At 47.4% G+C, this 13,126-nt stretch overlaps 1 protein-coding gene across 2 annotated transcripts in view; it reads right to left on the bottom strand.

The window, feature by feature from the left end:
• adamts17 (ADAM metallopeptidase with thrombospondin type 1 motif, 17) overlaps window positions 1-13,126 on the bottom strand; it is a 524,080-nt gene that overhangs the window by 92,724 nt on the left and 418,230 nt on the right. For both annotated transcript variants that reach the window (XM_078241579.1, XM_078241578.1), the window contains exon 17: window positions 2,703-2,860. In XM_078241579.1, coding sequence (XP_078097705.1) covers window positions 2,703-2,860 — 158 coding nt within the window. The remainder of the gene's footprint in view (window positions 1-2,702; window positions 2,861-13,126) is intronic.

Here is a 13,126-nt window from a genome sequence, read left to right on the forward strand (position 1 = left end):
CCCCTCTCCTTGCTGAACACTGAAGAAAAGTATTCATTCATCACCTCGCCTATCTCTACTGACTCCATACACAAGTTCCCACTACTGTCCTTGACCGGCCCTAACCTCACCTTGGTCATTCTTTTATTCCTCACATAAGAGTAAAAAGCCTTGGGGTTTTCCTTGATCCGACCCGCCAAGGACTTCTCGTGTCCCCTCCTAGCTCTCCTAAGCCCCTTTTTCAGCTCATTCCTTGCTAACTTGTAACCCTCAATTGAGCCATCTGAACCTTGTTTCCTCATCCCTACATAAGCTTCCCTCTTCCTTTTCACAAGACATTCCACCTCTTTCGTGAACCATGGTTCCCTCACTCGGCCATTTCCTCCCTGCCTGACAGGTACATACCTATCAAGGACATCCAGTATTTGTTCCTTGAAAAAGTTCCACTTTTCATTAGTTCCTTTCTCTGACAGTTTCTGTTCCCAACTTATGCCCCCTAATTCTTGCCTACTACAAAGTACAAAGAAAATTACAGCACAGAAACAGACCCTTTGGCCCTCCAAGCCTGCACCGATTATGCTGCCCGACTGAACTAAAACTCCTACTCTTCTGGGGACCATATCCTTCCATTCCCATCCTATTCATGTATTTGTCCAGACGCCCCTTAAAAGTCACTATCGTATTCGCTTCCACTACCTCCCCTGGCAGCAAGTTCCAGGCACCCACCACCGTCTGTGTAAAAAAAACTTGCCTCATACATCTCCTTTAAACCTTGCCCCTCATGCATCACTCTCTCAGAAAGCCTGTACAAGTCTGATGAATCAAGTGGCCTCTTCTGAGTTGTAAAATTTTCAGATTCTATTTCTTCACGTTCCTGTGTTTAATGGATATAGTAAGAAGTTTAACAACACCAGGTTAAAGTCCAACAGGTTTATTTGGTAGCAAAAGCCACACAAGCTTTCGGAGCTGCAAGCCCCTTCTTCAGGTGAGTGGGAATTCTGTTCACAAACAGAGCATATAAAGACACAACCTCAATTTACATGAATAATGGTTGGAATGCGAATACTTACAACTAATCAAGTCTTTAAGAAACAAAACAATGTGAGTGGAGAGAGCATCAAGACAGGCTAAAAAGATGTGTATTGTCTCCAGACAAGACAGCCAGTGAAACTCTGTGGGGGTTACAAATAGTGTGCCATGAACCCAATATCCCGGTTGAGGCCGTCCTCGTGTGTGCGGAACTTGGCTATCAGTTTCTGCTCAGCGACTCTGCGCCGTCGTGTGTCGCGAAGGCCGCCTTGGAGAACGCTTACCCGAATATCAGAGGCCGAATGCCCGTGACCGCTGAAGTGCTCCCCAAGTATTCACATTCCAACCATTATTCATGTAAATTGAGTCTGTGTCTTTATATGCTCTGTTTGTGAACAGAATTCCCACTCACCTGAAGAAGGGGCTTAGAGCTCCGAAAGCTTGTGTGGCTTTTGCTACCAAATAAACCTGTTGGACTTTAACCTGGCGTTGTTAAACTTCTTACTGTGTTTACCCCAGTCCAACGCCGGCATCTCCACATCATTTAATGGATATGCCATTGCAATACAGCAGAGCAAACATTTTACTGGGTTAATATACTTATAACATTGTAAACTAATGGTGCACGGGTAGGACATACCCTCTTATGTACATATGAGTCAAATTAGTGCCACACTGGACTAGCAACTTAAAGGGGGTAATTCCTCGTGATCAGAGTTTAGAAATTGTCTTCAATAAATCTGACAATTTATCAGCTGGCACCAAGAAAAATTGTCCTGGCTTGTTAGCCGAATCCATCAGAGCAAGGGACCTGCCACCCTTTCATAACTGATTCTTTATGCACTTCGAAGTGATCAAAGAACATCAGGGCAGTTGGTGATGGGCAATAAATGTATCCTTAGCGGCTTCACCCACATTCAGAGAACAAGCGTGCTTAACCTGCAATGGGGAAATCAATGGTATGAAAATTGACTTTTGTCTCCCAGAGAGGACCTGGCAGAATGATGTTGTTGCTTATTTTTTTCTCTCTCTCTATGTGGCAAACCCTAATGTTACCTGGACACCAATGTCATACAGTCCTCAACAGTTAAGAGATTCTTGCCAAGACAATCACTGCTAATGTGACATGCTTGTACCAGATCTGAATATTAACATGCAACTGTGGCCAACATGCAACATGTTTCCAAAAGAAAGTATTAAATTATGGAAATCAGCAAAATACTGTGAATGCTGGAATCTGAAACAAGAAAAAAGCACACTGGAAAAACTCAGCAAGTCTGGCAGCTTCTGGTGAGTCCCGTGGCTGCAACATGCCCAAATTAAGACTCAACTTTGAGTTCGGCAGCTTTAGATTGTAATCTTTCTCCTTCATCTTAGACCCTTCAAAAAAAAAAATTCCATACATGTGTTGCCTCAATGCAAACCCCATCTCCACCTCTCACACCTGGCCATCAGTGCTTTGTTCTTAAAATGGCGACATTTCATTGCAATCTCTCACAGCGACACTTTAATCTCTAACACATTCTCCTGCTCTTCAGTCCTGACAAAGAGCCAAAAGGACTCAAAACATTAATTTTGCTTTCTCTCCTCACAGATGCTGCCAGACCTCTTGAGTTTTTCCAGCATTTTCTGTCCTTGTATTATGTTAAGGAGTTGGGAGATCGGCTTACTAAAGGAAAAGATTAGGGAGCTACCATGATGTGAAGTGGAGTTTTAGTTGGTCCCTTGGCAGACATCTTTTCCCACAGCCCTCGTCGCACGTAACGGACCGTAGTTCCTGCCATTGGAAACTCTCCAGGGAGCTCAATCTTCCAGTCACTGTTGATGGATTGTTTTGTGGAATCTTTTAAAGCTGGTGAAATACAAATATTAAACAAATTTACTTGTGAAACACTTGTGATAAAACATCTTTTTCATAGTTTGGGAGAAATCAGCAAAGCGCCTCATGGAAACACTTAAACAGCTGGCTTAGGGTGTGCATCCTCCACAAGAATTTCTAATAGATTTGAAAAGTGTCTGAAATGTGGGTGGGTGTGGATTATTGGCAGGGCCAATATTTTAATTTTTTTGAACAGCCGCAATCCAATCGAATAAACTAGGAGTGGAACTGTGGCTCTTAAGGTCCCCATCTGGTTTTGCTAAATAAAGGCCAGTTGGCTACTTCTCCAGACAGAATCAGACAGCTTCTATACAACTTTTCCTAAGAGGCTGTCAAACAGCCTCATTACAACTGTCCACCGAATTACTTCAATAATAAGTAGAGGACCTAGATTTGGCCATTTCTGCAACTGTGGATCAAGGATAGTAGCAGTCTTTAGGGAAATATAGGTGATTCATTTTTCTTGGATTATGAGGACAGGCCACATGGATTATGTGGAACAATTTTGACAGGGGTGCAGGATGAGAGAGATCTGGGGTAAACGTTAACAAATCTTTGAAAGTTGTGGGGAAAACAATATTCTAAAAATACAGGGGAGCCTGGGCTCCATAAAGCAAGGCATTGAGTACTAAAGCAAGGAAATTAGGCTAAACACTGGCTAGGTCTCAGTTGGAGCATATTCTTCAATTCTGGGCCCCTCACTTACAGAAGGACGTCAAAGTCTTAGAGAAAGTGCAGAAATGATTTAGTTGGATGATTCCAGGGATGAGGGACTTCAGTTATGTGGAAAGGTTGGAAAGGATGGAGTTGGAGCATTGAGCAGAGAAGGTTTCTTTTAAGTGTATTTATAAACTAATTTATAAACCTGCACATCTTTGGACTGTGGGAGGACTCTGGAGCACCTGGAGGAAACCCAAGCAGACTTGGGGAGAATGTGCAAACTCCACACAGACAGTGACCCAAACCGGGAATCGAGCCCAGGTCCCTGGCGCTGTGAGACAGCAGTGCTAACCACTGTGCGGTGAGCCACAATGGAGATGCTCAAAATCATGAACTCTTTTGGTCGAATAAAGTGAAATTCCAGTGGCAGGAGGACCAACGAGGAGAGGCACAGATCCAGGGTGAAATACATAAGAATGAAAGAACAAAGAACAAAGAAAATTACAGCACAGGAACTGGCCCTTCGGCCCTCTAAACCTGCACCGACTATGCTGCCCGACTGAACTAAAGCCCCCTACCCTTCCGGGGACCGTATCCCTCTATTCCCATCCTATTCATGGATTTGTCAAGACGCCCCTTAAATGTCACTATCGCATCTGCTTCCACCCAACACCCTCTGTGTAAACACCTTGCCTCGAACACCTCCTTTAAACGTGCCCCTCGCACCTTAACCTATGCCCCTTAGTAATTGACTCTTCCACCCTGGGAAAAAGCTTGTTTTAATACAGCCAGTTATTGGACGAGGGAAGTGAATGTACTATTGACAAGTTTGCAGATGACACAAAAATAGTTGGGAAGGCAAGTGGTACGGATACTCCATTTTCCTCCATTTCTCCTCAATCAGTACAGGGCTCTGTACTGGGACCTCTGCTATTTGTGATATATATAAATGATTTGGAAGAAGGTGTAACTGGTGTAATCAGCAAGTTTGCGGATGACACGAAGATGGCTGGACTTGCGGATAGCGAAGAGCATTGTCGGGCAATACAGCAGGATATAGATAGGCTGGAAAATTGGGCGGAGAGGTGGCAGATGGAGTTTAATCCGGATAAATGCGAAGTGATGCATTTTGGAAGAAATAATGTAGGGAGGAGTTATACAATAAATGGCAGAGTCATCAGGAGTATAGAAACACTAGGTGTGCAAGTCCACAAATCCTTGAAGGTGGCAACACAGGTGGAGAAGAAGGCATATGGTATGCTTGCCTTTATAGGATGGGGTATAGAGTATAAAAGCTGGAGTCTGATGATGCAGCTGTATAGAACGCTGGTTAGGCCACATTTGGAGTACTGCGTCCAGTTCTGGTCACTGCACTACCAGAAGGACGTGGAGGCGTTAGAGAGAGTGCAGAGAAGGTTTACCAGGATGTTGCCTGGTATGGAGGGTCTTAGCTATGAGGAGAGATTGGGTAAACTGGGGTTGTTCTCCCTGGAAAGACGGAGAATGAGGGGAGATCTAATAGAGGTGTACAAGATTATGAAGGGGATAGATAGGGTGAACGGTGGGAAGCTTTTTCCCAGATCAGAAGTGACGTTCACGAGGGGTCACGGGCTCAAGGTGAGAGGGGCGAAGTATAACTCAGATATTAGAGGGATGTTTTTTACCCAGAGGGTGGTGGGGGCCTGGAATGCGCTGCCAAGTAGGGTGGTGGAGGCAGGCATGCTGACATCGTTTAAGACTTACCTGGATAGTCACATGAGCAGCCTGAGAATGGAGGGATACAAACGATTGGTCTAGTTGAACCAAGGAGCGGCACAGGCTTGGAGGGCCGAAGGGCCTGTTTCCTGTGCTGTACTGTTCTTTGGATGACACAAAGAGTCTACAGAGGATATAGACTGTTTAGGTGAGTGGGCAAAAATTTGTCAGATGGGATATAATGCAGGAAAATGTGAAGTTATGTGCTTTGGTAGAAAGGATAAAGGAGCTGAATATCTTTTTAAATGGAGAAAGACTGCAGAAAGCTGCAGCACAGAGGGATTTGGGGGTCCTCGTGCATAAATCACAAAAAGCTAGCATGCAAGTTCAGCAGGGAATAGGGAAAACAAATGGAATGTTGACCTTTATTTCAAAGGGAATGGAGTATAAAAATAGGGAATTGGCATTGGAGGTAATCCAGAGAAGGTTCACTAGGTTGATTCTAAGTTTGGAGGGAATTTCTTACAAGGAGAGGTTGAGAAGGTTGAGCCAGTACTCATTGGCGTTTCGAAGAATGAGAGGTGATCTTATTGGGTCATATAGGATTTTCAGGGAGGTTGACAGGGTAGATACTGAGAGGTTGTTTGCTCTTGTGGGACAGTCCGGGACCAGAGGGCACAATCTCAGAGTAGGTGGTTGGCCAATTAAGACAGAGATGAGGAGGAATTTCTTCTCTCAGACGGGAGCGAATTCCCTACCACAGGGGGATGAGGAGGAATCCCTACCACAGGGGGATGAGGAGGAATCCCTACCACAGGGGGATGAGGAGGAATTTCTTCTCTCAGACGGGAGCGAATTCCCTACCACAGGGGGATGTAGCGGCAGGGTCATTAAGTATGGGTGGCATGGTGGCACAGTGGTCAGCACTGCTGCCTCACAGTGCCAGGGACTCGGGTTCAATTCCCAGCTTGGATCACTGTCTGCGTGGGTTTCTCCTGGGTGCTCCGGTTTCCTCCCACACTCCGAAAGACATGCTGGTTAGGTGCACTGGCCGTGCTAAATTCTCCCTCAGTGTACCCGAACAGGTGCCGGAGTGTGGTGACTAGGTGGTTTTCATAGTAACTTCATTGCAGTGTTAATGTAAGCCTACTTGTGACTAATAAATAAACTTTATGTTCAAGGCTGAGATAGACACATTTTTAATCAGTAAGGGAATCAAGGGTTATGAGGATAAGACAAGAAAGTGGAATTGAGGATTATATCAGATGAATCATGTTTTCACTGGATGATGGAGCAGGCTCAATGGGCCGAATGGCCTACTTCTACTCCCACATCTTATGGTCTTATTGTCTATTATGATCTGACATGCACTGCTTTAAAGGGCAGTGGAAACAGATCTGATTTCAAAAGGGAATTGGATAAACGCCTGAATGGAAAAACACTTCCAGGCACATGGAAAGTGAGCTGCGGAATGGAACTATTTGAATGTGGTCTTACAGCTTAGGTGGAGGGGGTGCAATGAATCTCCTCTTTTACTACATGGTTCTAAGGTTCTAGGTACTTCACCAAGAGTGTCGAATGGTACTTTCCATTTGATTGATCTTAAGTCAGATTCAGAGCTGCTGAAGAGTGACAGGGGGTGAGAATGTTGATGGTTAGAATGATGTGGAGATGCTGGCGTTGGACTGGGGTAAGCACAGTAAGAAGTCTCACAACACCAGGTTAAAGTCCAACAGGTTTATTTGGTAGCACAAGCCACAAGCTTTCGGAGCACTGCTCCTTCATCAGGTGAGTGAAGGAGCAGCGCTCCTGATGAAGGAGCAGCGCTCTGAAAGCTTGTGTTACCAAATAAACCTGTTGGACTTTAACCTGGTGTTGTGAGACTTCTTACGATGGTTAGAATGTGCAGGGAACAATCAAAGTGAATAGACACCTCATTCTACATGGTGCCTGATTTACTTTCCCACTGAAGACGAGGCAGTGTAAAACGGACTGCTGATACACCAAGTCCTGGCAGAGGCTCATTTCAGCCCCACTGTGTGTACAACAAGTAAAACATTCTTTCCAGTGCAATAAATGTGGTTGGGGTATGTCCTTGAAGTGGAAGCTCTCTTTGATTTGATTTGTCACATTTATTAGTATACAGTGAAAAGTATTGTTTCTTGCGCACTATACAGACAAAGCATACTATTCATAGAGAAGGAAACAAGAGAGTGCAGAATGTAATGTTACAGTCACAGCTAGGGTGTAGATCAAGAACAACTTAGTGTGAGGTAGATCCATTCAAAAGTCTGATGGCAGCAGGGAAGAAGCTGCTCAAGTCGGTTGATTCATGTCCTCAGACTTTTGTATCTTTCTCCCGACAGAAGAATGTGGAAGAAAGAATGTCCGGGGTGCGTGGGGTCCTTAATTATGCTGGCTGCTTTTCCGAAGCATGGGAAGTGTAGACAGAGTCAATGGGTGGAAGGCTGCTTTGTGTAATGGATTGGGGTACATTCACGACCTTTTGTGGTTTCTTGTGGTCTTGGGCAGAGCAGGAGCCATACCAAGCTGTGATACAACCAGAAAGAATGCTTTCTATGGTGCATCTTGAAAAGTTGATGAAAAGTTGTAGCTGACATGCCAAATATCATTCGTATTCTGAGAAAGTTGGGGCCTTGGTGAGCTTTCCCAACTATAGTGTCAGAATGGGTGGGACCAGGGCAGGTAGTTGGTGATCCGGACCCTGTTGCTTCAGCAGTTACTGTATCATGATTATCTTACTCATCTTAACAATGCCTAGGTGTTGAGTAAGTCAACAATTGCAAAGCTGAACCGCACAGAATTGGTGGACTGGAGAGATTTTGAAGAGTGGTTGGGCTGGATCAGATATTGAGATTACCTCACTTCTCTCGGGAACTAACTGTAAATAGAGAGATTCACATCCAGCTGATGTCAACAAAATGCCACAAAAAAAAGAGGAATAATGATCGATCCCGTGTAAATGTTGGCACTTTAAAAGTCCACAAAAAGTGTGGCTGGTTGGGAACTCCACATTCTCGTGACCCCAATTCCTGGGTTTAATATTCAGGGTATGCGCCCAATTGTGTAGTTAGACTCGGAGTAGTCTACTACAAGGGGAGGTGGGGAATATAGATGAGACCCCGAAGAATTTTTCAGGAGCAAAGGGGATTGATTGTCCATCTTTGTCAGAGCCTTCTTAATATCCAAATCAGCTTGTGAGGTGTGCGAAGTGAAGGAACTCCAGCATCTAAAGGCATGGTGATGGCAGGATAATTAACAGCTTATGGAATGGTGGCACAGTGGTTAGCACTGTTGCCTCACAGCGCCAGGGATTTGGATTCGATTCCAGCCTTGGGGCACAATCTGTGTGGAGTTTGCACATTCTCCCTGTGTCTGCATGGGTTTCCTCCAGGTGCTCCGGTTTCCTCCCACAGTCCAAAGATGTGTGGCTTAAGAGGATTAGCCATGGTAAATTGCAAGGTTGCAAGGATTGGACAGAGGAAATGCTCTGTCAGAAAGTCGGCACAGACTCAATGGGCCAGATGGCCTCTTTCTGCACTGTAGGGATTCTAATGGTTCTACCCTTCCCACCATTGAGTGTGGGAGGCAGAATTTGTGAGGAGCTGCTTCTCCAATCATAGATTCTGTCCCTCCCATCTTGCTGCTCCAGCTTTCCCAATCACAGGAATGCCTCCCTCTCACTCTTTTTGTTCTGATCTTGACCTTTTACCCTGCTGCTATATCAGGTTTTCTTGGGCAGCAGCACAGCCTGGATGTTAGGCAGGGCCCTGCCCTGGGCTGTGGTGAGTCCTCCCAGCAGCCTTCTGAGCTTCTCGACATTGCGGAGTAGGGCTGGAGGTGGCAGGGGATGTTGTGGGTCATCTTCTTGTCCTGGGCTGCATTATCGGCCAACTCCTGGATTGCGACAGTGGTCAGATAGGTGGGGGCATTGGCCTCGACATGCTTGACACAGTGGGCCCGATTTTACCATTGCGTCGCACCCGTTTTCGGGCGCGGAAATGTGTTAAAGTCGGGTGTGAGGCCATTAATACGATCCGCGCAGAGTGCCACTTTACCGAAACCCGGGAACGGCGGCGATCCGCTTCGCGCCCAAAATGGGTGCAACGACGATTTAAATGCATTTGGATGCATTTAAATTGAATTAATGAACTGCCCGCCCAACTTTATCAGCATTTCCCCCTTTACCACCGCGTTTGCCAATCCGGAACCGTGCCGTAATGGACCTGCTGAATAAAAGTCTGAATCGGGTGCTCCAGCTGCTGAAGAGCGCGTTCAGAGCTTCCAACAGCTCCCTGACTCAGATCGATCGGGGAGGCGGGTCAGATCATTCTCTGGTTGGAGGGGGGAGGAGGGGAGTGAGGTCAGATGGTTGTCTGGTTGGGGGGGGTGGGGAGGAGGAGGATCAAATGCATCTCTGGCGGGGGGGGGGGGGGGGGGGGGGGGTGCGATCGTAGTCTGGTGGGGAGGGAGGAGGAGGCGGGTCAGATGTTTCGCTGGAGAGGAGGGGGAGTGAGGCCACACCATTCTCTGGGGCGGGGGAGTGAGGCAGGTTCGTTGCCGGGGGGGGGGGGGGGGGGGGGGAGAAAGCGAGGCCAGATCGTTGTTTGGGGGGGTGAGGTTGTGGGGGGCGAGTGAGCCGGATCATTGTAGAGGGGGTGTGTGTGCGTGTGTGAGTGAGGCCAGACCATTCTCGGGGGGGTGGAGGGGGGGTGGGGGATGAGGCCAGATTGTTGTCTGGGGGGGGGGGGGGAGAGAGAAGGAAGGCGGGTAAGATGTATCTCAGGGGGGGGGGGGGGGGGGCAGATGGATCTCTGGTGGGGGGGGGGTAGATGGATCTCTGTTGGGGGGCAGAGGGGTCTGCTGCCACTCTGTGGGCGATCAGTGCGGGGGAGGGGGGCAGGGGTGGCAATCAGTCTGGGTAGTGGGGGGGGTGGATAAGGGGGACAGTGATGTGTGGGGTAGTGGGGGGGGGTTGAGTAAGGAGGGCAGTGATGTGTGTGTGTTGGGGGGTGGATAAGGGAGACAGCGATGTGTGTGGGTAGTGGGGGGGGTGGGTAAGGGGGACAGTGATGTGTGTGGGTAGTGGGTAAGGGGGACAGCGATGTGTGTGTGTTGGGGGGTGGATAAGGGGGAGAGTGATGTGTGTGGGTAGTGGGGGGGTAGATAAGGGGGACAGCGATGTGTGTGAGTAGTGGGGGGGTGGATAAGGAGGACAGTGATGTTTTTGGGTAGTGGGGGGATGGATAAGGAGGACAGTGATGTGTGTGTGTTGGGGGGTGGATAAGGGGGAGAGTGATGTGTGTGTGTGAGTAGTGGGGGGGTGGATAAGGAGGACAGTGATGTTTTTGGGTAGTGGGGGGGTGGATAAGGAGGACAGTGATGTGTGTGTGTGCACCCTCGCTCCCGCTTTTCGCTCCCGGGCCACTTTCTCCGCTTTCTGACACGGACGCGCTTTTCAAATTTTTTTCTAACTGCGCATGTGCAGTTCAGACCTCCGATCGTTTCGGCCGCGCTAAGCCCCGCCCTCAGCCTGAATGGGACTGGAGATGGCTGAGTGAGTATGGGGGGCGCCTGAAAGCAGATTTCTAAGTCGGATCTGCATTACGCCCAGATTCAGCACTTAGAATGAAAATGGTAAAATCGGGCCCAGTGACTCTTGCACACTGCGCCATAGCTGGTGGGGAACAGGACACCGGTTCTACAGGGTCTTGGTTTTGGCCTGAGCAAGTATCAGCCTCTCCTGTTAGTGGGGAGCTGCCACAGCCACTACACACTCTCTATTCCTGCTTGTTCCCCCAGCAGTGGGGGCTCGCTAAGCACCTGCTCCAGGATGGCGGGTCTCCACAGTTTCAACTGTGATAAGACTGCACACCTTAGGAGAGGGTTGGCACTGGTGGGCAGCAACCCAGACTTTTTGCGCTATTTTTTCAGTTGCGTGCTGTTCCCGTTAGCAGAAGAATAAGTGTGTGTGACCTCTGCTCTCTTGCGTTTTCCTGTTTCCCACCAGATTACAATTAAAACTTAAAGTACCGGTAATGTGCACGGGAGTTACATGTGATTCCAGAGGAAGCTTTTTATTGGTGAACCCCGCTGTCAGCTTACAGGGCAGCAGGGTGGGTTATAAAAGGGTCTCCTGGTCGGCACGGTAGCACAGTGGTTAGCACTGCTGCTTCACAGCTCCAGGGTCCTGGGTTCGATTCCCGGCTCGGGTCACTGTCTGTGTGGAGTTTGCACATTCTCCTCGTGTCTGCGTGGGTTTCCTCCGGGTGCTCCGGTTTCCTCCCACAGTCCAAAGATGTGCGGGTTAGGTTGATTGGCCAGGTTAAAAATTGCCCCTTAGAGTCCTGGGATGCATAGGTTAGAGGGATTAGCAGGTAAATATGTGGGGGTAGGGCCTGGGTGGGATTGTGGTCGGTGCAGACTCGATGGGCCGAATGGCCTCCTTCTGCACTGTAGGGTTTCTATGATTCTATGGTCAAACAGGGAGGTTCTGCATCAGTTCACTTTTCAATATTTCACATGCCAATGGTTTCACTTTATTCATGTGTGTGTATCATCATTACTTGTTGAGACCAGCTCAGTCAGTGAGCTAAATGTACTGGCACACATCATAGTTGGAAGGCGTTGATGGTTACAGGAGAGTTACAGACATTTCCTCTATAGTGGAAGAAACAATGTTGTGTTTTGTTGTTTCTGTTTGTTCAATGTTCATGTTAGTGTCCAATGATATACTCACCACTCTGAGAGATACAGCTGAACTTGAAGCCTCAACTGGCCCTCCCTACTATGTTGTAAAGTGTGTTGACCAAGATCACTCTCAGTGGGGATAATTGCAACGTTGTAGGTGAACTCAAAGCCCCTGTGAGGAGTTGCACCCACATGTAGGCAGTATTGACCCTGCTCTTTAGGCCCCTCATTTTCATATCTTAACTGACTGTCCCGACCCACCTCCCCCACAACAGCCAGGACACCCGGGCCAGCCGGGTAGGAAACAATGATATATGTTGTCCTTCGGTTTGGGAAGCCAAGAAAATTAAAAGAGAAAAGCACTTTAGATGCAGAAACCCTGGTGTTGGTTAAAGCCATAGATATGGAGGTTTCCTTATCCAACATACTGACAGAAATCTTGTACAAGGGGCAAGATGAATAAAGCCATCCATAGAAAGCTATGTTGATAATCGATCCCTATGGGACAATGTCCATTCAACGAAATATTTCACTGAAAAAAGGCTAAGAACAGACTTAGCTAGCATAACAGAAATGTTAGAGAGGAGGCAGATTTCTAAGATATGATTTCTAAGATAAGATACGGGCAGCACGGTAGCACAGTGGTTAGCACTACTGCTTTACAGCTCCAGGGTCCTGGGTTCGATTCCCGGCTTGGGTCACTGTCTGTGTGGAGTTTGCACATTCTCCTCGTGTCTGCGTGGGTTTCCTCCGGGTGCTCCGGTTTCCTCCCACAGTCCAAAGATGTGCAGGTTAGGTTGATTGGCCATGCTAAAAATTGCCCTTAGTGTCCTGGGATGTGTAGGTTAGAGGGATTAGTGGGTAAATATGTAGGGACATGAGGGTAGGGCCTGGGTGGGATTTGTGGTCAGTGCAGACTCAATGGGCCGAATGGCCTCTTTCTGTACTGTAGGATTTCTATGATGATGGGTTCACAAGTCACCAATTATCAGACTGTTTTACGAAAAGAAATACCTACTCCAAGATATTGCTGAATGTGTTGGAAGAATGTGTTGCGCCTTGTGTTATAATAACAAAATGGAAAACTAATTGTTGCTTTGTAATTATGTGTGTATAAGTATAGCAAAGGAAATGTGTTATCTATAATTTCTTAGCACATAATTTTATCTCCGT

This window comes from Mustelus asterias, chromosome 24, assembly GCF_964213995.1.
Source record: "Mustelus asterias chromosome 24, sMusAst1.hap1.1, whole genome shotgun sequence".
In the NCBI taxonomy this organism is placed as follows: Eukaryota; Metazoa; Chordata; class Chondrichthyes; order Carcharhiniformes; family Triakidae; genus Mustelus; species Mustelus asterias.